Here is a 23,829-nt window from a genome sequence, read left to right as displayed (position 1 = left end):
AACAATCGTCACTTTGAATTGATTTGGATATTTTCAAGAGATGGGGAATGTACATGAAAGGAAGGACCATGATCTGTATTCAGAACCAGAATGTTTCATCAGGGGCTCTTTTCAAAGACTTCACATTAAACTGGCCTTGGTGTTTCAAAGAAAGAGTAAGAAGTAAAAAACATATTTATATATGTTTGATTTAAAAGATCAGGTCACCAAAATTTAAAAAAAAAAACCCAAAAAAACAACTACTCTCCTACTTAGCTCTAGTATTATCTAGTAGTCATGCAGGTAGATTGATGTCTATGATGTCTCGGTATTTAGGATTGCATGTTTGACTCATCTATGGCTATGCCAGCTGTTTTGTGACAGTGCTTTGAGCTAAATGCTAACTCTAACAAGACTCTCACAATAACAATGCTAACAGGCTGATGTTAAGCAGGTACAATGTGTATCATGGTTACCACTTTAAGGACTAGACAAATTCACCTGATGATGGAAAGAATGTGAACCTCGTGTTGGCACTAAAGGAAAATGAGGGGATCACCAAAGTCAGGAGGCCTCATCCATTTGGGACAAGCAACTCACAAAACACAGAATTCTGGGTAACAGAGTTATAAATGTCATTCTTGGTTGTTTGTTAGCGCCCAAGCTAAAATTTTATTGAACTCTATAGTAAATATTATGATTATTTTCATTATTATCATCACTATTTGTTATAATTATTATATTGTCATATTTCTATTATAATAGTTATTAAATGTTATTGTTGCTGTTCATCCGTTCATCTTCCTTTCTTTCTATCCCCCCTCTACCCCTCTCTAAACCCAGTCGGTCAAGGCAGAAGGCCACCCACCTAGAGTTGGGGTCTGCTCAAGGTTTCTGCGTGGTAAGGAAGGATGTTTTTCTTTGCCACTGTTGCCAAGTGCTTGCTTTTGGTTGGGTTTCTGTAACTAGTACAATCTAGACCTGCTCTGTTTGAAATGGTCTGAGATAACTTATTGTTACGATTTGCTGTTATACAAATACAATTGAATTGAATCAAAAATGTGGTGGAGGAAGTTTCAGAAAATGGACACTTAAAACTGAAACTTTCTGCACGGCTAGATGCCACCACAAGTGAGAGGGTTTTGTAATTTTAGGTCAAATAACCTTTTAAAATTAGTTTTTCTCCCCCTCTCTTTTCAGCTTCTCTTCTTCTCAGTAATTTCACCTCATCTAATATTATTTTTTGTCCGTCATTTGTCATTTACTTTGAGGTAATAAACACACAAAATATTGTCTATACAAGCATTACACATATCTGCACACAACCAATACTGTTGAAAGGTGAAATCTTTTTCATTAAAGCAAACAAACAAGCAAAGAACACACACTTAGAGAGCACCGTAAACAGCAATTCTAAGTCTTTCATTAATACGCACAAGAATTTAATTAGTAGCTATTGATAAGCTTTGTCTGTCTTAAGGACGTGTTTGTTTGTGAATGTGTACCGGAAAAGTGTGTGCGGGCTGCGTGTCTGTGTAACTTGAGGACATGCTCGTTATGCAGTCATTATACGGTGATCTTCTGGATTTGTCAAGCGTGAAGAGGAGAAACACACACTCACACACGCAGCGTAAGATATGAACACGGTGTGTTGACGGATTAGACAGGAGTTTTTAATCATCTTAATTAAGCCTAATTGTTATTTGTTGAATATGTGGCATTTATGAAGTTCACAGGAACACAAAAGCAGACTGAGTACTAATTAAAACTCAAGAACTGTGTTTTATTACAAGAATCTGTTAAGAAGCAGGAGAGGTTCAGTGGTAGCTTGAAACAAATGAGAGGAATATATCAGGAGATACTGAGCGAGCACACAGTATGGTTCCTATAAACGACTGAAAATGTACAAAGAGTCAACTTCGGAATTTCACTACACGTTTTCTATAGTTACAGCTGTGAATTATTAACATTTTACCACCAATCATTCAACTGTTAGGACACAGGCATTAGATTAAACCTTCTCAGACTGCTTTAGTATGAAAAGTTACACAACTATGAACATGTACAGACACATTTGCCTTTTTGTTCATTATGGTCATCAAAAAACAGTCAATACATTGCAAGTTAAGAGTCCCAGCTCCCAATATCGACAAACAGGCATCTAAACAATCACAAAATGTACCTTCAATATTAGAGAACAACTAGCAGCCAGAGGTTATTTAATTGGTCTTTTTATTTAACAACACTGATGTTGCCTTAGGTAGGTTTTGTTGTAGTGTTTAATAAGCAGGGGAGACTCTAATTGGATAAGAAAGTTTGTACTTCCCAGATAGATAATTTTGAGTGTGTGTGTGTGTTAGAAAGTGTGTGTTATAAGATGAATGTCTGATTCTTCTGTTGTTGGCAAGAGTCTTGCTACAACGGTAATTACAGACTCTCGTCTCTCTGGAAGATGATCCAGGAGCGCCACACCACACACACCCCCCCCCACACACACACACACACACACACACACACACACACACACACACACACACACACACAGCTCCTGCCAAAAGACAACACCCAGCACTCCCCTCCTAGATGCACCTGAGGAAAGAATAACTGTCACCACCCACACACACACACACACACACACACACACACACACACACACCCTTGCACCTGAGTACACTCACGTGCCAGCAAAAGGCCACAGCACCGTCTGCTCCTGCTACAAACACACACTCTCACACACACATCCTCTGTCTCTCTTCTTAACACTTCGTCTTCCTTTTATTTTCATTCTCAGATTTTGAACTGTACAGAGTGCGTTCGTGTTTGTAAAAAACATGGATTTTGTTTTTACACCAGCAGGCAGAATTATTTCCCCCCCACCAGCTTTTTTGGTTAAATACAGAGGCCCGTACAAGCAAGAACCTTCTGTGATGTTCCGACCCATCTGCAGTGCAGTTCACCAAGCTTGATCCACTAGTCCGACAGCTGAATATGCAGCATTTCATTTGCATAGTAACTGACTGTGTTCTGCATTCACATTTTAAATAGGTAATCAGACTCCACAGCTGTGGCAAGCTGATGAGTTTGACATAAAGGTGTATTTTCTCAAGTTAAATGTCATAGCAATGTACAACAGACCATGGATGAGGTGACTTGATATTTTACTCCTGCAAGGGCATTTGGTCACAATTCTTGAAGCTTTTGGTCACAAAGTGGATCTTTGCCCCTCCTATCTTGGGCGTCACCACAGACGATAAAGATGTCATAGCATCTGCCACAGTGGGAAAGTGACAGATCTAAAGTTTGTGCTAACAGAATAGCTCTCTCTTCTTGTTCTGAGTTGTGACGAAATCGAGCAGGCAAAATCGTACTTAATGCACGCTGTGTAAAATGCAGATACTACAAAACACTCTATTGATGTTAAAATGAGACATTCAACACTTTAAAATGTGTCTGACTAAATACAACAGATGTTTCAAGTCTTACACAGATGTGGACTACCATTAACAGGTGTGAGTAAACACACATGACAGATACTATGTGAGTCGGTGGTGTGTGTTTCCGTGTGTGTATGCAAGTTAATTGTCTCAAGGAGTACGACAAGCCTGCGTACATCATTAATACAAACACACACTTGTTTAGCAGGTTGCCACCTTACCCAGGGGGCACGCACACTCACGCACACACACACACATTTAGAGCACTTAACACCTTGTAAAAACCCCTGCTGACCCAGCAGAAATCACAGACACATTGAAGATGGGACAACAGGAGGAGGAGGAGGAGGAAGAAGAGATAACATGAACAGGGAGGAAGACACACCTGTTATTAGCTTTTCTCCAGACGGTCGATGGGATGGAAGTTGGGACGGACAGATCGAAGGAGGGACGATGAGAAGGAGGAGACAGAAGGAGATCCTGGGAGGGAAAGAGATAAATTGTCAGGCATTAATAATGGATGGCAGATCCTTAGAGACCATGTTCAGACATTAATAATGGATAAGACTCAGCTGGAGGGGGCAAGGAAACACCTCAGCAGAATGTACCTGAGGAAAGAGCAACGACAAGAAAGTACTCGCATGATGCTCCTTTAGAATTTGGTCAACTTGAAACCGGTTTCTCAACTCTGAGACAATAATGCATGTTTCTTTGAACTGTTCAACAGTTGCTTGCATTATTCCTGCTGTTATTTACACAAAGACAGTGCAGTTGGAGATATCACCTTACACTACACAGTAAACGGCAACTTCCTACTGCCTGAACATAAATCCAAAATTAAGTTGTGGTTTGTTCTGGTCAAAGATTTGTGTTATTATATCACTGCCATATTATGTTACCCTCCATTTCCTGGAAAACACCAGACCCCCACAGGAAGAAATGGAAGTCCCTGACAGGAAATAATCCCTCAAAACATATTGCATTACATTTAGAGCAACTTTCTTAGCAGCTACAGCAGCTGATATCATTATCTGACTTTGTCTGAAACTATTTTACTATTTTAGAAACAACAACAAGCACAAAACATTGGTAATGAAACAGAAAGCATTCACTGCAACATGGGGAAAAAAAAAACCAAAACCTGTAAAGCGAAAAACAATTGCTGGCCATTTCAATCAGATGCTTGAAATGATCATCATTCTGGATTCCCTACCGAGGCTGATTTTAAATGAGCTGTGAGAAAAGAGATATGTAGTTACACTGCAACCCTTAAAAGAACAAGGTAAACCTTCAATTCAAGTAAAATTACAGAAAAAACATTTCCTGAAAGAGCCCAGAGGTTGAGTTTAAACAGTCACAGCGAGAGTGGTTATATACCAAACTGAAAATCAGACGAACCACAAACTCAAACATTTCTGCATGAGCGGAGCGACAAGGAGAGGGCGCAAGCTAACTATCACTTACAAAGGCCCTTGTCACACACACACACACACACACACACACACACACACACACACACACACACACACACACAAACACACACAGAGAGAGATGCTTACACACACAAATGTGAGACAAAAAATACAGATGCTTCTACACACATGCACACACATATTTATGCACGCTTACAGAGACACACACACAGACGCACACTAAAACACACAAATTAACACACAGAGGTTGATGCACTGCCAGTTCTTGATGACACAGAGGGGAGAACGAGAGAGTGCACACACACACACACACACAATTTCCTCTGCATTGTCCTGCTCCCTCTCTGTCTGTTACATCCTCTCATCTTTATTTCACACACTCGCTCCCTCTTTTTGTATCTACACACACACACACACAGGCAAATGAGCAGCACACTTAAACTAAATGGGTGGCCTGATGGTGAATCACTGTCATTTATCAACAAAGACCTCAGCTTGTTGTCCCTTCATCCCCCCCTCTCTCTTCACACACACACACACACACACACACACACACACACACACACACACACACACACACACACACACACACACACACACACACACACACACACACACACACACACCCAACTATACACAGATCGACTCACGTATTACACATTCACATCGACTATCGCACACGTGTACAACACACCGTATGGGTGTATAATTACAGTGAGTGAAGCAGCACTAAGGAATAATTACAGAGGCTGGTTGCTGTTGTTGTTGTTGTTGTTTCCAACAAATAAACCAGTACACAAACAAGATGGAGGGGTGAGTGGCAGGTCAAGCCATCTCTGCGACGATGCTGTAGAACAGCGCCATCTCCCATATCCGGGTCTGTTCTCTTTCAGTGTCTCTTTCTACTACTGTATGGACATATGTAGGTATTACATGTGCATGTGTGATGCATCTCGTTCAGAAACTATAGGGATTAATCTGCTGCCACCACATTTGTAGTATGTGGCTTCAGGAATTTGCCTCCATTCAGCCACAGGAGCATTAAAGAGGTTGGCCACTGATGTTTAAAGCCTGGCTCACAGTCGGGTACCAGGGTTAAGATCAGGGCAGGCCAGACTAGTTCTTCTGTTGCCACAAAGTTGAAAGCACGCTTGTCTTATAAAAATATTATTGTATGCTGAAGACTTGAGTCAGGTGTGTCGACTTACTTTTGACTAGATCTTCCTCTCTCTCGCTTATCCATTTGTCTCCTTTTCACTACTTTTTCTGTTACTTTTCGGTTCTCCTTTTTAGCTTTCGATATCTTTTCACATCCTTCAAAGTCCCAAAGTTCTCTGTCCCCTCTGTAGTGTTTTCTTTTTACCCTCACACACACACACACACACACACACACACATACACACACACAGTGCCCGGGCAGTCACCTGCACTGAAGGTAAATGGAGTGTGAGGTTTTACTGGTGCTGTGATTGCAGGGTACAGCTCAGGAGGAAACAAGTGTTTGGTTTGTTTATGTGCTATCAGACAGCAGGTGGCGGAGTCAGCCCACCGCCTCCTGACCTGCACTGGGGAAAGGGGTGTATTGAGGTCTAGGATGAGTGTGTGCATGTGTGTGTGTGTGTGTGTGTGTGCATGTGTGTGTTGGTTGGGGGGGGGGGGAGTGCACCCACGAAACTTAAGTCTAAACATTTCTTCAAAGTATTCTGATGACTGGGAACATCCATAAATGTTTAAAAATGAGCACAGAGCTGAATCAACAACAGAAAGTGAACGTTAATGGGAACGTTATTGGGACTTTTGCATGTCCATCAGTATCTGGTCTGTGTCTGTGTGTGCGCATGCGTACTATGTGTTGCATGTGTGTGAAGCGGTTGGGGAGGTGCAAGGTTGTGAGGGTTATCCCACTGCGTCAGAGAGAAAAGAGGAAAAGGAGGGAGGGAGCTCTCTTGCATGTAGAAAAAACAGGAGCGATGAAAAATGGACGATAAACGAGTGGCTTTGTTCTCCTGAAGGGCTGGGTTCAGTGGCGGATGAAGAGCTAACTCTTACTGGGAAATCACAGCTTGGCACAGGTCTCTGTCTGTCATTGGTTTGCAGTCTCTCTCTTTATTCCTGTTCCTGATCCTCCGTTTCTTGAGTTTTTATCTCTTTATCAACCTTTAGTTCTTTTTCTTGCTCATTCTGTCGCTTTTTCTATTGATACACGTTTATTTCGGACACATTCTCTTTGTTTTATTTATCTTTACCTCCATATCAACTTACTTCTTTACATCTAACTAAATCTCCAGTATCCTGCATATTATCTATCCACTGTCTACCTTCTATCCTTCAATCCATCCACCCCTTCTCTGTGTCCCTCCCTCCCTCCCTCCCTGTTCGTCATCATATCTATGCTTTCAAGTCCTGTTGGAACGAGTGTGAAGTCCACTGACATCTCAATGGCATGCCTGATAGCCCACAAACACACACAACAGAATTTCCTGTGTGAGACGGACACTTTGGACACTGTGTCAATTAAAAAAGAGACAGACAAGACAAGATAAGATTTAGTCTTATTTAGGGATGCACCGATCAGCCTTAAGTACAGATTCTAACACATAAACTCAGAATATTTGCTCATACCGAATCAATACAGTCACAGATAAGGCAATATTATGTACCAGGTATTATGCAACTTCACTAAACATTAAATTGGCAGCCCACTGTGACTGAATTTTAATAATAACAAATGAAAAAATGAAAAAACTATTTAATATGGATCAGGTCTCGCCAATACCTGATCCACCTAAAATGGTCGGTATCGGCACAGATTTGTGCATCTTTAGACTCGACATTTAAACCACTGAGAATTGTTTCAGCCCAGTTGGATTCACTGTACCTGACCAATGAGCGAACTACAGGAATATTTAGTTTTTGAGACATGTCAGTAAGTTGTTAACGTGTGTAGAAAGGGTTCATGTTGAAAAAATGAGTCAACGACAGAACTGTGCAGCACACTTAAAACAACATTTGTCTTGCAGAAAATTCATCCATACATCCACCAGACGATAATGAGCTTGAGTTTTTTTTATTTTGAGTTTCAAAATAAATGCAAAAATAAATATCTTCCATCAGCAGAAAAGTAGAAACTGAAGGTGATCTGGTTGTAATAACAGCCTCGGTGAAGTGTTTGATGCTTTTGCTTTTTAAAAGCAGCTTGTACTGCTCACATACAGTTCTCATAACAGTGACTCAAATTAAATAACTATGGCACTGTCAGTGATTCCATTAATTATTAGCAATGTCATTTCACTGTATTACAGCAATTATATAACAATATTTCCTAAATTCCATTGCTTTGAAACAGTAAACAGAGGAATTCTTTGCAGTAAAATAAAATGCTTACAAGTATAAATACTGTTATATGTGTTTATACATTATCTGTTATCTGTTATAATGTTGGCAATTATTTGATTATTAGAGTCACGATCTTAAATATATTCCCACTAGACATGTTTACTTCAGCTAGACTGAGCTTTACCATTTAATTACCCTGTTACTTTGAGTGTGTATGCACAAGTGCACGCATGCCTCTTGGTATGCCTGTTTGTGTGTGTGTGTGTGTGTGTGTGTGTGTGTGTGTGAGTTAAATACCCTTAACAACCTTATTACTTGCCATGTTTTTACCTTAAACTTCTTCGTTGGTTAAATGGGAGCACGGCTTGGCTGTAGATCAGCCCCAGGCGTTTCCTTACGTGCTCAGTTAAAGGGGCAGAGGTAAAACTCTGTAATTCAATTTCAATTAAAGGAGAGAAGAAGAGGAAGCTTTAATTGATTGTCGCTATGCCAGAGTTTGTGTGTGTGTGTGTGTGTGTGTGTGTGTGTGTGTTTGTGTGTGTGTGTGTTGGGCTGACTGTATACACACACACACACACACACACAGATGTCCTACTTTCTCGTTGCTTAATTATACTCGCTTGTTTCCAGTCTATGTTGGGGAAGCACGGGGAGGGGGCCAATACTGTATTGTATTTATGATATTGTATAAAATGAATTTTAATTATATTATATTATCTGTGTTTTTGTCAATATATTTAAATATTAAGCTTTGAACTGAGTTTTATTTGCTAAAAGTTGGTAATAAACAACGATGTCCATCAGATTAAAATATGCTCAAAGGTTAATTCATTTTTACCGTTTGTGATTTTTATTTAATAAAAAAAGTCAACAAACTGTTTATTTAAGCTACTTTTCCTGTCCAGAGCTTATTCTAATGTGCCAAAGGCTATCATTATAATACCCCATGCAAATATGGCAACATTATTACACTGAGCACAGTCTGATCCCCAAAGTGATGGCGACTCAAAAATGTCCTGAAAGTCTGCCTGTCACATTGTGTACAAAATGACACGGGTCAATGAGTAGATGTTTAAAAAAAAAAAGAGAAAGAGAAAAAACCCACAGAACTGCTTTTTACCAAGTTTGTTTTTGCCCTTTTTATCCTTTGTTTGTTTGCATTATTTGTGTTGGGATTTTTATTCCACATCTCCTAGTCCCTCGTCTGGCTTTTTTTTTTGGCTCGGCTACAAGGCATTAATGAAAGCATTTCAAGCAAACATGTTGATTTTTGTTTCCATGGGGATCCAGAAGGCCTGACAATGTCACAGAGGCTTCGGCCAACAGACTGGTGGAAAACACTACCGCCTTTTTCCCTCTTTTATTCACATTGTGTCCCTCCATTTCTCCTCAACTCTGTTCCATCTTCCACTCTACTACTTTTGTCTTTGTAAATCACTCTTTATATTCCTTTAAATTTCTCCAACTCTTTGCGTTTGCATTTGTTTTCCTTTATCCACCTTTTCAAGCAGCCCTTCAGCTTTCCGTTTCTCTTTTTCTCCTCCACTTTTCTCTCTTTTCTCCTCTTTCCCTTTCTGTTTCTGACCCTGTCCATTCTGCTCGCTGCCTTTCTTCCTTTGTTGCCATCTACGTGTGAAGAGCTGTGATAAATAAAGACAAACACAGCGGTATGTGTTTGTGTGTGTGCGTTTGAGAGACGGATGCCAGCTCTCTGATAGCATTGTTAGCCTCTCCACCTCTCCTCACTCCACTGCACATCCAGCTACAGGCTTTCTTCCCCCCTCTCCATCCATCCAGGCCCCGAGCCAGGAAGGCGGCTTCGGGGCCAAGTCAGGCCAGGACGGAGGCTTCAATGTGGGGATGCAGGGGGCGCTGGTGCTAGAGGATGAGGACAAGGGATCCAGGCCAAGCCCCCGGACCCAAGACCCTGATCTGGCTTGCCAGCCGCCCCACTAAAGGGCCTTCGTGGCTGGGCACAACATCAGGGCAAGAGGGGAGATGGAGGCTGGAGGTCTCAGCAGCCGTAATGGCAGTGGCTAGATTAAGACCTTCTCTTAGAATCAGCACAATGGAGGAGGTCTACAGCGGAGCTACACACACACACACACACACAGGCGTACACACATACACACTGCCTCTATTCAGCTCTGTCCATGTCGCCCATCAGAGGCAGAAAAGCATGAATAAATACATGAGCAGTGTAGAGCTCCATAGGACTGATAAAAAGAAAGAAAAACACACATAAATTACAGGAACTGAAAGAAAGAATGGTAAATTGAAAAAAATGGAACAGATAATTTTGATGGTTTTGTACTACAGTAATTGTGACAGGAGAAAAAAAAGAAGAGGCAAAAGTGATGAATTATGAAAATCCTCTCCAAGTCCCTGAGCTCAGGAAATGGAATAATTAAGGAAAGTTAAAGAGCCAGATGTGGAAATGAATGGCAAAGAGCAAACTTCCAGAGGCCTGTGAGTTATATGTGCAGTATTGGCCTGGTTGCACTGTCGCGATGTCAGCGAGCGAACTTAAGAGCTGAAATATTTATGACAACTTAATCAAATCCCTATCAAGACTGCAGCTACTGATAATGCAGCTAATACCAAGTCTTCCACTTCTTCTACTGTAACTGATACAGCTGTTATTATTTTACATCTAACCAACACAGCCACTACTGTTACCTCCACCATTACCGCAACTCCCTCTTCACTTCTACAAAGAGTCCCTTCCAGCACCTCACTGGAGATGTAATTGCAGATGAAAAATTGTTTAATGCGAACATAAACACCAAAATCTGAGCTGAGAAACAGACCACTGGATCAGGCTTTATTTTAGCTGTATACCATCCAGTTTTGAGGCAGAAATCTCAGAAATGGATAAGTGGGCAAATGGCTAAAGGAAAGTGAGAAAATATGTTTGTCATAACATTTGGATGGACCAGCCGTTCAAAGAGAAAGCAGAAGTTTGAGGAAATGGAAAGTCATGTCATCCTTTAAACCAGGCTGATTGATTTTTGATATTTCCACGCTGAAAGATTGTTGTGAAAACCAATTTTGTGACTTTTGAAATTTGCAAATTTAGTTTGACTTTGTTAGGCTAAAAGCCAAGGGCCCACTTGTTTTTGAGATAGAGACATTTCTATTAGGACTTTCAATGATTTTCAAGGCCTGTTTTGATTTGTTTTGAATAGTTGGCAGGCATGGTATTCTATCTAAACACTCTACACTGGCAAAATTATTGAACCAGTGTGTTTATAACTTGCGAAAAATGGATATTCGGCCATATATTTAGAAGACCAGGACGACTGATGAGTTTTCCGGCACAAAGTGATGACACAAGTCGCGTTTTCAGGTGCACAGAATTGTGAAAAAGTGTAATCCACAACTTAGAGAAGACTCTGGATTTTTAATAGAATCACGATTGAATACAGCAGATAATTTCACAAGAACTCTTGCCTGTTGTTACAATGCGCACGTCAATACCTTTTACCCTAATTTATATACACAAGACGCAGCAATTTTCAGTACATTTCTATACAATGTTCGAGGAATTATGAGAGTTACAGGAGAGCTGAGAAAAAGAAGCAAAGAAAAAAGATGCTGTGTATAAAAGTTCACAAAGTATAAATAAACCCATGAGGACATGGTGCCTGCCCAGTTGTTGCACTGTTCATTTTTTCTTTGAGTCGGCTAATGTCCACGTTTTTGGCCACAGAGGAGAGGAGCCTAGATCCCTGGTAATGTCTGCTATAAGACCGTTTTACCTCCTCTTACCTCTTCACCTATACTATATGGTACTTCTGTAGTCAAAGTGTGTGTGTGTCCGTGCATGTGTGTTTGCGTCACAGCTCTCAGAAAGGACCCTGGGACCCTCCTCGACAGTGAGAGCTTTTAGCTCTTCTTCGCTAATGTCCTGAATAATGGCATCTTGATGGAGAGAGTAGCCGAAAAAAGAGAAAGAGGAGAAAGGGGGGAGAAAAAGAGACAAAGAGAAAAACAGTGGAGAGGGACGGGGGGTGGAGAAAAAGACAGAAAGAGAAACCTCTGCATCCATCTGTCTCTACCTCCAGACCTCCATCAGTAGCAGGCCTATCATTATTCCCTCTTTCTGCCTTTCTATTTTCATTAGTCCCTTTTTGTCTCTTTTCAGCATGATGATGAGATTTTTCTTGCCCTTGCAGAAAGACACATCTCAGTATGAGTCCCAAGCTTTTAACAAAATGAACTTTTGATGCCACTGAAGCATTATTTGGAAGAAAAAGGAATATGCTATTTTTTATCAATGTCAGCTGAAGCCACTGCACAAGTCCTTCAAGATGTAGCATCTCTACTGCTGGCTGCTAGATGTTGGCTCCAACAAAAACTCCAACTCCAAAACGAATGAAGTTTAGAAAGTTAGCTTTTTTCCCTCCAGACAAATTTTAGATCTCGATATTTATTTATTGTAATGTGTCTTTGGTTTGACTTGACGTTTAAGAGAAGTGAAGTTTGCTGTCAGCTATGATGGTTCACCAGACTTCCTCCCCTTCTGCAAAAACGTCTATGTTCTGACTTCCAAAACACCTTAAGAGATGTAAAGCTGACGTCACTGATGCATTGAGCGAGTCTTCTTTGGTGTATGGTTGAAACAGAAAAGTGGAACTGGAATACAACTGTTTGAGACTTGCAAGATAAAGCTGGTTCCTGTTTTGAGCCACAAGAAATCAAGCAGATTTTCTGTCAAATGTGAACCTGTGGTTAATGACATTTAATGCAACAGAGGATCTTCTGTGTACAATACCGTCACACGTCATGTTGTAATGATACATGTTGCACTGCCAGGGAAAAAAAAGATGAATTCTGACAAATCTGTTTCTTGAAAAGTGATTTGTCAGATTTCCACTGGTGCGACTGGTGTTTAAAATGTATGCAACCATAATACTGTAAAACTGTTAAACTAATTATCGACTTTTACTTGTAGCCCTCCTGAATAGATCACAAAGATTGAGTCCAGTGACATTTTTCTAGTTCCTCCTTCCACTTGCATCGCACATTTAACAAAATATTGACACTGATTGCTCGAAAAAGGTCCAAAAAGCATTCGCGGATAATGCTCTCTCTAAAATCTAGCTCAGGGGTAATTTCCATCCGTCTCTTTCCTCTAGTGGGAAAACTGTTCTATCACTATGGATGAGAGTGTCAGCTAAAAGTGCATTGTGCTGTCTGACCATGACTTGTCCTTGTTTGGATTGTCAGTTTGGCTCTTTGGTTAAATCCTATAATATTAGCAGTGGCTGGTTGATTAAAAACCTAACTGCTGGTATTTGGGTTGTAAGGTAACTCCGGGGTGTTCGGCTGCTCTGAGTAAACTGTGGGGACAGTTCAGGGTGACTGACCATGACCGAAACACACAAACAATCCCACACTTGCTCTTTCTCGGTTTCAACCTTACTTGTGTCTGTTTCATAAATACCTGTGTGTGTGTGTATGACTCTCTAATTCATTGAGTAACAGACTCTCTCTCTCTGACACACACACACACACACACACACACACACACACCCACTACTGGGGGTCATTGCCACATCAGGTAAGTAAACAGGAGCAGGTCAAGGAGTTAAATATTAATACACTTATTTTCTACTCCTGACTGTGAAAACAACTTCTACTAATCATAGTTTCTAGTAAGTGAAAGCACACAATTATGAGACAAATATTATCTACACTATTTTGGGATTATTTGTCATCCTGTATTTGTTATTATGTGGCTGTTTTTAATCCAGCAGCTGTAAATAATCTTTATTTAATTTTTCAGTACTGTCTCATTCCTCCCATTTTTAGCAGCGAATCTGTCTCATAAGCGAAATTCCACACTGTCCCCTCCTCTTTACAGAGATAATCCGTATATCCACGCACACCCCCACCTCCTATTTTGGCCTCACAGTCAGGAAAGAGGATCCCCCCCCCCGCAAATATATATTTTTCCATAAGCTGATTTCTAGAAGTTGGACTTTTATTGTCTTCCCTAAACGTCATTTGATTCCTAAATTAAGGATGAAAGAAATATTAAAACAGCACGCAGATATATACGCAGATACAAAAGTATAAAATGGCATCACCCAGGGCGCCGTCGCTCAAATAGGTCACAGCTTTTATGGCGCGTTGTTAGGCGGAAAAAAAAATAAAGTTTGTGTGTGCCATTGTGGTGAAGTTAAGTTCCCATGTCTGTGCCAAATAATTGGCAAGAGATCATTATATTACAGGGCCTGTTCGCCTCTGCATGCAAGCACAACCTGTGCGGCACGGAACACACATCTGTCTCCTCGGGGGAAATATTTATCGGACATTTCGGGGTTTTAATATTTCTCTTTTTCTACAAATTAAACCGCACGGCACAGCTGCAGAGTAGTTGAAATTATAACTTCGTGCAAATGCCGATTATCCCCGAGCGCAATTAAGTTAAGAGGAGAGATGCTGGATGAGAGGCACTTCGATGCACAGCTCTGACGATGCTCGTTTGTTAGAGAGGGTCCGCCGATTGAGTGATAATGGAGAAATCCCGCATCCAATTTAAATGACCTGGTTTGAATGAGGGGGGGGGGGGGGGCATCACCCTTCAAGAAAAAAATGTTCCATATCAACAACTTTGAATTACACATGCGCTATTATTAATAGAAAGGTATTTTTCATGAGGTGGCCCACACAGACAGAGAGCGCTCTGCATACCTGTGCAGAAATACACACACTGCAGAAATACACACACTGCTGATTTACTTTAATGCAACGAGTCTACAATCTAATTCAGCTTGATACGGTTTTTTAAAAAAAAACAATCCAAAAATGTTGACCTTATATAGTTCCACTTTTCTCACACATTTCCTCGTTCTTTTCTTCAGTTCCTGAGGTTCTTATGGGAAGTAATCTGCCTCAGACTTTCCCCTCAGGAACAGTTTAATACGCTTCTATGTTTATTCCATAAACAGAATTCCCCACCTGTTTTACACAAAGAGACAGAGTTGGACACCCACTGTCTTGTTTGAACGGACATTTCCCTCTGTGTGTAAATTATTCTCATTAACTTCCCTGAACAATCCGCAGTTCGGTTCATACATTTGTTTTCTGTGTGTGTGATTTGGATTTTAGTCATCGGTCTGTGGGATTCAGGGTACACACGATGCGTCCTGTGAAAGAATTCTGTTGGGTTTGTATTTCCCGAGCTGCGCACTCATCATAGAAAGCGGTGAATCGGTCATCAGTGAGCCTTGGTACTGTAGGAACGTGCGTGTTAACTCAACATAGAACAAACATACGACTCCAAACCTTTACAATTGTATTTCATTAGGTCTAACTCGAATTAAAAGCTCCGAGTATTTCATAGAAACTGTGACAGGAAAGCTGATATTTCTATGCAATAAATGAAAAATCGGTGCAGGATTCATTGCTGGATCTTTAAAGCAGCCTGTTTCCTAAAAAGGCCTCGTCGTGTTTGTCTTTTTAAAATATTGTTTGCATGTTCCTGTGATTGTGTTTTTATTTACAGCTCTCGGAGTCTCCAGAAGCGCTGTGGAGACTCCTCAGCTGAAGCAAGCCTCCGCTCTGCTGAAGTGTCCGTGAGCAAAACACCAACTCCTTATCAGCTCCAGGGGGCTGCCTGACCCCTGCTCTGTGGAGAACAGGGGAGTCTCCCCATCAAAAGTGTTATTTATTACTATCATTTTTGGAGAACTTTCTTTGGCGCAGAGGCGCACGGCTGTCCCCAATTACGCACACGCAATTACAGCTGCACAAAGGCACGAGAGGTGTTTCTTTTTATAGTTTCTGACTTACAAAGAGCATCGATGAGGAGGAATGAAAAGAAAGAGATCAACTTAAAGTCTGTGTTTATTAAAAGTCTGAATGGAGCTGAGCGAACATGCTGCTGAAGAATGCAAATAATGAAAAGTTGATTTTTTTTAATGACTTTTGAAAGTTGTTTTTATTGAATGACACCATTTACTGCTTTGATTTGTTAAACTGGTATTTTAATACAAAATGGAATATGACTTATCAATTAAGAAGAAAAACAAACTAACTAAATAAATATTGCTTAAACCGATGTCCTCACAATCCGGTTTAAATTAAACTATACATTTGTTCTACAAAGATTCGTTTCAGTTTCTCCGCACATGAGAAAGGTTGGTGAAGCAGACTTTGAGTTTACCCTCCGCATCCTCTGCTCCTCTCTCCTCCCTCTCCCTCTCCGCTCTGCCTGCGCGCAGTTTTCCGGGGGGCTCCTTATAAATAAAATCCACTGTCCCCGGTTCCTCTTCCTTATTGGTCAGGTGGAGCCGTTACCTCACTCAGGGGCCAGTGACGCAACGTCTTCACGTATCCTTCATGTGCGTCTCTTCTTGTTTCTTATTGAGAGTCTTGCCGTCGCTCAGAGGGAGAAAGCGGGATTCGCGACGAACCGAGAGTGCAGGACGGACCGGGTGCGCTCGATACTAAACACTTCCCATCCCGGGAGGAGAGCGGCGCACGAGAGCAGTCTCTCTCTCTCCCTCTCTCTCTCTCTTGCTCTCTCTCTCTCTCTCGCTGTCTCTCTCGCTCCCTCGCGCACACACACTCACGCCCGCGCGCACGCACGCTCCGCATACGTCTCCACTTTGCCGTAGTAAATTACGGCATTGATCTTAACGGCGAGTGCGGATCTGTCTCTTGTGTTCGCCCTTTCTTCGACGGACCGACTTGGAGAAACCCTCGACAGAGAAGTAAGTACAAACATGTATTAGTTCATATTATTATTATATTGTTTGTGTGTCTGTGTGTGTCTGTGTGTGTGTGTGTGTGTCTGTGTGTGTGTGTGTGTGTGTGATTTGTCCGACCTGTTCTTTGTAACTTAACTTTCACTGTTAGTTCATGGAGACGGTCCATCCTCGTCACACATCGCGCATCCACATGGGTTAGTTGGATTTTGGACTATTTCCCGAAACTGTTTCTGCTCGTACCGACTTTATGCGCGTTGATCTCAGACCGCTCGTGATTTCTGTCGGCGAGTCAGCGTCCACTAAAACCTCTGCCCGAGGTCTGTTTTAAAAGTAAAAAGTTTTTTAAAAAAGGGGGGGAAATGAGGTTTTGGTAAGCGCTTTACTGTCAGTGGCAGTTCATTGCAGAGTTCAGCTCGCAGGGATTGACGCACCTGCCGTTGCTTTTGGGTTTCGTGGTAGTTTTCGGTCAGCTGATGATTAACAAGTAATTGAACTCTTCTCTAATTAAAGCACATACAGAACTCTGAATAAGAGACAAAACGCTCCTGCTTCCAAATCAAATAAACGTCTTCCCAGCCCATTTTACTGATCTGTGGTGAAGTCATTCAGCATCCAGCTTTGTTTCCACAGAGGCTCCTCACACTTCATCGTTAAAACAAGAGCAAAGTGTTTTGGAAACAAGTTGATTTATCTCAAGAAAACTTCACAAGCTTGATAATAAAAGAATAAACGGCATGTTCTGCTGTATATTTGCCGTCCATAATCCTGCCGTGCGTAAATGTAACAACTTGGGATTTCTGTCTCTGGACAGCGGGGCTCTGCGCTCAGAGCGCACACAGTCAGTACAGCGAGGACTACAGATCCACTTCTCACCGGAGCTATCAGTAATAACCACGTTATTTGGTTCCTCTTTGAGATGCAGAAGGAAGTACAAGGTGTGCTGATTATAACCTCCATCTTTTACAAAAAAAGAACTTCTACTAACAAAAATCATTTAGACCTTTTCTGTTTGTAATTTTAGTATTTCTATAAGGTTAAAACATCCGGATAATGTTTAAAACTAACAGGCTTTACTTTCCACGTCATACCTTCAACAAAGAGAATTTCATTTAGCCATGAGCCACCACAGGCTTACCTTTTAAATGGAAATATGCCATTTACAGTTACTACTACAGCTACTTCCCATTTCAGTTCTCAATTGCAGAGCAAGTTATTCCTGCTCTTTAAATTCAGATTAAAACCCACGTTTCTGTTTTACCACACACACTCTCACATCACCTTTCACAGACTGAACATAAACGCAAAAGGTTTTTCAACTTCTTGTCTATTTGAACACGGTATATTGCAGCAAGAGTCTAAGTCTGAGTCTAACTTTGATTTTTAAGATATTAGTCACAGAAAAGGTGATGAAGGCGTTTTCCTCCTCTGTTGTCTTGTGTTTTACTAAAGCAGACACGAAACATTTGCTGGTTTCACACCGATGTTCCCTCAAGCTGACCTCGGACACAAATTTCAAAATAGCCAAGTTTTCAAGCTCTTTGGACCCCCTAATCTAAACTGTTTGCCTTGCACTCTCTCTACCTCCCGTGTAAGTGTGTGTGTGTGTGTGTGTGTGTGTGTGTGTGTGTGTGTGTGTGTGAGGAACCAATAATGCAAACACAGAGCAATGTGTGTATGCATGTACTGTATGTGTGAGTGCGAGTATCTGGGTCACTGCCGGGCACTGTGTTGAGGGGCTGAGTGTTTTTCTGAACACCTCTCGTGTACAACACCATAACTCGGAGTTAGTATTTTCTGCCTCTCTTTAATATATTTCTGTCCCTTCAACTGTGGAATTAAAACTGCTCTACCAAACTGTTGGAGGAAGCAGCTTTAATTTGTGAAATATTTCCATAGTCTTGACCCTGAAATCACTTGCAAAACAGATGCAAACATGTTACAAGGAAAATGCTGCCTGCAAGCGGGTGTGTGTATGTGTAAAGTGTGAGCAAATACTGACTTCAACCCGTTTTTAAAAAATGGCCAACGCTTATTTTTTGTGATGCCTTTCATAGAAATGTTTTTGTCCATTTGACTTGATTCCTAAATTAAAGATGAAAGAAATATTAAAAAGGTTTAATTTAGCTTTGGCCAGGGACTTTTGTTTCTGAAAGGTTAGGATATCCTGTACTTTCTGCTGATTTTTTTGCAAGTATCTCAGTCAGTCTAATCCACTGATAGGTGATAGTTCTGGATATGAATAAAGCCAGCTCTTCAACATTTCACTTCAACACCCCTAGATAGTTTTAGGTGTTTCCAGAGCAACAACAGAGAAACATAACCTTTATGAGGTGCTTTCACCACCACCACAGGTGTCCCCTCTCTACACTTACAATATAATTGTTGAGATATATTCACTCATGACAAAAAAGTACAATAACATAAAAATTCACTGCTTTTAAAAATGTAAAAAAAAAAGTACCTTTTAAAGAAAAAAAATAATTTGAAAAAGTAAAAAAGAAAGCACACCAAAAAAAATCATTTTCTTTCTTTAGAGTGTATTGAAATCCCTTTGACAATAAGAGAGAGCCTGTCAATTCTTCACAGCTCCTCACAAGATGCAGAAATCAAGGTTGCCCCTCAGGAGAGGAGGAGGAAATGGGAAATTATTTTGGGTTTTACAGGCAGGTGTTACTTCTCTGTGGGAATATCTCCTTGAACTATTTTAAAAAGTGTGTTTCTCTCAATGGTTCCCTTGGCTTTTGGTCAAGACATGTACTAAGTGTAATTGTTTGAATTTGGCTTAGTGAGCGATCGAAAAAAGTGGCTGCCACATTCATTTCTGTCAGACACTTTGGTTTGAATTGTTTGAATTTTTTGTGATGGTTCACAATTGGGGATTTTTACACAAGATTTCTACGTTTATGTTGGAAAGAAAAAACTTATGTGTAGTCTTCTAATATCTCTTAAGTGTGGAGAACTTGTTCTATGAAATAATTCTGATATTTTTAAATACAACAAAACATTTAAGACCAAGTAAACTGATTTTAGGTTTTAATTTGAGCACTAGTATATCTCACAATTGAAAATAATTTTCAGAAAATTTCCTTTCTATATTTTCATAATGAAGAGTAATTAAATTGATCTACCAGTGTCAATGATTGGACTTATCTCTGACTGAAAAATAATCTTTTTATGCAGAATTTTGCCAAATGATCAAGATTTCATTCTGGGAATGAAACCTTTAATAGTCTCTGGAGCAAAATGGCACTTTCCAGGTGACCTGAAAAGGTATTAATCATAGCGATATGTGTTTATTTGTCTGTTGTTGACCAGGTAACTCCTCTCATCCTGCATGCGTCTGTGAGGACCCCTGGTCATGTCCGTTTAGCTCCCCTGCGTGATGCCTGATCATGACAGCACCACCCTCCTAACCAGACAGACGAAGCGCCGACGTGTCGACATTGGGGTGAAAAGGACTGTGGGTAGCGCGATATTCACCCGCGCCAGGGAGACCCTGCTCGACAGCATGAACCAATCGCACAGCATCGATCAGGACGGAGACTGCTCGCTTGTCAGTCACGGCCATGGGGGTACCAACGGTGACGGAGAGAAGTCAAATGTTTTGAGGAAGTTGCTGAAGAGGGCCAACTCGTACGAAGACGCCATAATGCCTTTCCCTGGGGCGACCATCATCTCTCAGCTACTGAAGAATAACATGGGAAAGAATGGAGGGAGTGACTCTGGCTTTCAGGTATACACAAACACAATTACAGGGACTGGTGAAGTGTTAAGTCAATTAACTCATTTCAGTTTTAGATAATTAATGATTGGTTTGCATCGCCATTTCATTGAATCAACCTGCATTTTACTCCTCCAACAAACACAGGCCACTAAATTAGTCTTCAATTCCCATCCATTGATCCATTACATTTTTCAATTGTTTATTAATTCAGTACTCCTGTCCTCCATCACAGGGGAGTGGAGCTCTGTCCAGTGGAGGCTCAGAGATCCAGGCCGAGGATGCCTGCAGCAACTCCTCCCGTGACCAGGATAGCCCCTCTGACTGCCTCTCTCCTGGGCCTCCTCTTCCCCCTCCGCCGTCCTCCTCCTCCACCTTCGGGCGGCCACCGCCTCCTTCGAGCCATAACTCCCACGCTTCCTCTCAGTCACTCCCTCTTTCCTCCTTCGACTTGGACAGGCTGTCGGATGAGCACCTTCGTGCAAAGCGCGCACGAGTGGAAAACATCATCCGCGGTATGAGTCACTCGCCACTGGTCCGGCCAAACGCTGGCGACCACAACCAAGAAAGCAACCGCGAGAATGAGAACAGAAGCAACAACAGCAACAGCAGCAATGACCACCGAGGAGACGGCAACAGCCACAACATCAGCAGCCATGACCACAGGCGAAGTGACGGCCCTTCTTCCCTCCTGAGCTCTCCAGGTTCGCGGGGCGGTGTGGTCAGCGTTGGTGAGGTTTACAGGGAAAATAAGAGAAAGCAGCGCCTGCCACAGCAGCAGCACAGCTTCACCCAGCTGGTGTGTTCAAGGCAGGAGCAGAGACAGGAAGAGAGACGGCAGCTCAAACTGCAGCTGGAGGACATGCAGGTTGGTAGCAGATGATGTTATGAGCAGCATGAAGAAACCTGGATTTCAGGGTCTCAAGGAAGGCCAACTTTTCAAAGTGGCACAGATTCAAGGAGTAAATACATGACATCCTATTCCTTGAATCTGTACCTAGAGAAAGCCAGAGCTGTGATAGAAAATCATTGAGCTCAGTGTTTCAGTGGCGTAGATGCACATGCAATAGCGCAGAGTATAGCAGAACAAAAATGGTGCAACAAACTGAGTTTGCTTAAAAAATGTTCAGTCCACCAAGTGGGTTAAGGCATACTGTACTATTTCAATATCTCCTTTAGTATATTTATGGTAACAGGTGACCTTCAGGGTTCAGAAGACGTCTTCTTTAACATTCTCTATCCTCTGTTGTTCAGAAACAGCTACGTCAACTTCAGGAGAAGTTCTACCAGATCTATGACTCAGAGACAGAGGAAGAGGAAGAGAATGGCGAGAGCGGAGAGGCCGACCGAGGTAGAGAAAGAGAGGAGGACGGCAACTTGTCAGAGGACAGTATCCGATCTGACGGCCTGGAGGAGAGGCACAGAGACAGAGGGCGACACAGCCACGACGATCTGTCTGAGCTAGACCCAGGTCTGTTCCTGGACCGGGCCCGAGCCCTCCTCCGAGAACAGGCCCTGATAGATGGAGAAATGGAGGAGGATGTGGACGGCAGGGAGGAGGAGGAGAGGAATGGAGAAAGGGTGTTGAAGAGGAGAGGGGGAGTGGCAGGAGGAGGGGGAGGAGGAGGAAGGCAGCTAGCAGAGACCCTAAAGCAGGAGCTGAACTGTGCCGTGTCGCAAGTCGTTGACACCGTCGTCAAGGGCTTCTCTTCGCCCAAGCAGGCCGTCAGTCATCACCATGGCTGCCACAGCAGCACACCAGCTGCACCCTCCTCTTCCTCCAACTCATCCTCTTCCTGCCCTCCACCTTTCGGTCCCCTCCCCTCCCTCACCCCAGACTCACGCTTTGGCGGTGGCGCCCTGGCCCTCAGTATGAATGGCGACGGCAGTCCCACTCCTAACTACCACTCCTCCAACCAGAGGCTGCACTGCTTCGGCGATGTAATTGTCCCAAGCCCGCTGGATTCCTTTGGTGGTTTGAGCGGCAGACTGAGTGGTGTGCCAACACCCAACGACCAAACAGAGGCACTGCCGTTGGTGGTGCGCAAGAGTGGTGGAGGAGGTGGAGGAGAAAACACCAACCTCTCTTCCGCTCTTCCTCCTCCACCTCACCATCCCTCCCTCCACCCTTCTCCCCTCACAGCCTCGCTCGGGTTTAGCCCTCCATCATTTCGCCACCCATTCCCTCTTCCCCTTATGGGGTATCCCTTTCAAAACCCACTGGGGTCACACGGTGGTGGAGCTGGCTACCCTCCAGGGCCCAAAGACCACCATCGGTCCTCCCCCGATTCCATGGACATGACCCGGGAAACTGTCAGCCTCAGAACCAAAATGGCATCACTTGGAGGGGGCCACCTCAGTCACCACCACCACCACCACCACCACCACAGGCAGAGCTCACCAAGCCAACATGGGCCAGAGGGTCTGTCCCTGTCCCTCATCAAATCAGAGTGTGGGGACCTGCAAGACATGTCCGACATATCGCCCTACTCAGGCAGCACCGTATCCTTAATACTGTGAGGTATTGAACCTGTGTATGTGAGTGAGTGTTGTGAAGTGATTTACACCTTCAGAAAGAAGCTTTTAGACTTAGGTTAGGTTTTGGTCTTAAGAGAATTGAGATTAGAATTGATCTGTGTCCCAACTCCATACTACATACTAATTCTGACCTGGTTTTTAGTATCCACTGCGGACAAGATTCAGTATGCTTAAAGCTGTTGCACACTAAATCAACTCACAGTTTTGAATGCATACCCTATATCTCTTGTTTAGTTTGTTACATTTGTCAATGCATCTCCTGCTTCATTTCCTGTAAGTACTAAATTAATTCAATTAATAGTAACTGCAAGATAAGTAGAGAATACAATGGACAATATGACCCTAAAATATTGAGTATATATATATATATATATATATATATATATATATATCATGATACATTATCATTTTGGTGATAAAAAAGAAGAAATCTCCTTCTTGACGTTGGGTCATTTGACTTTTTTTGACTTAATTAAATGAGGTCAGATTATTTTATTAAGGACATATTACTTTTGTTAAACACAAGTAAAGGATAATTATTGTTAGTATAAAGAACATTCTTACTTTAACTTTTTTGTTCACTTGGAAAGAGTTGGAATCTGCAATAATTAGATTTCCCTGCTCCACAAGAGTCACATTTTTAATACAGTCAAACACACTGAGGC

General features: G+C 42.1%; 1 protein-coding gene and 1 long non-coding RNA gene across 4 annotated transcripts in view; one reads left to right on the top strand and one right to left on the bottom strand.

The window, feature by feature from the left end:
- The window catches only part of LOC127378538 (uncharacterized), a 184,572-nt gene that overhangs the window by 83,057 nt on the left and 77,686 nt on the right, over window positions 1-23,829 (bottom strand). For all 3 annotated transcript variants that reach the window (XR_007888069.1, XR_007888071.1, XR_007888070.1), the window contains one exon: window positions 3,799-3,893. This is a non-coding gene — a long non-coding RNA (uncharacterized LOC127378538). The remainder of the gene's footprint in view (window positions 1-3,798; window positions 3,894-23,829) is intronic.
- LOC127378526 (prospero homeobox protein 1) overlaps window positions 16,486-23,829 on the top strand; it is a 37,058-nt gene continuing 29,714 nt past the window's right edge. The window contains exons 1-4 of the mRNA XM_051427416.1: window positions 16,486-16,908; window positions 20,221-20,638; window positions 20,862-21,494; window positions 21,881-23,128. Of these exons, the coding sequence (XP_051283376.1) occupies window positions 20,288-20,638; window positions 20,862-21,494; window positions 21,881-23,128 (2,232 nt within the window). The 5' untranslated portion in view covers window positions 16,486-16,908; window positions 20,221-20,287. The remainder of the gene's footprint in view (window positions 16,909-20,220; window positions 20,639-20,861; window positions 21,495-21,880; window positions 23,129-23,829) is intronic.

The sequence above is a fragment of the Dicentrarchus labrax genome, unplaced genomic scaffold (assembly GCF_905237075.1).
Source record: "Dicentrarchus labrax unplaced genomic scaffold, dlabrax2021, whole genome shotgun sequence".
NCBI classification, from domain to species: domain Eukaryota; kingdom Metazoa; phylum Chordata; class Actinopteri; family Moronidae; genus Dicentrarchus; species Dicentrarchus labrax.
This window is presented reverse-complemented; position numbering and strand designations above follow the sequence as displayed.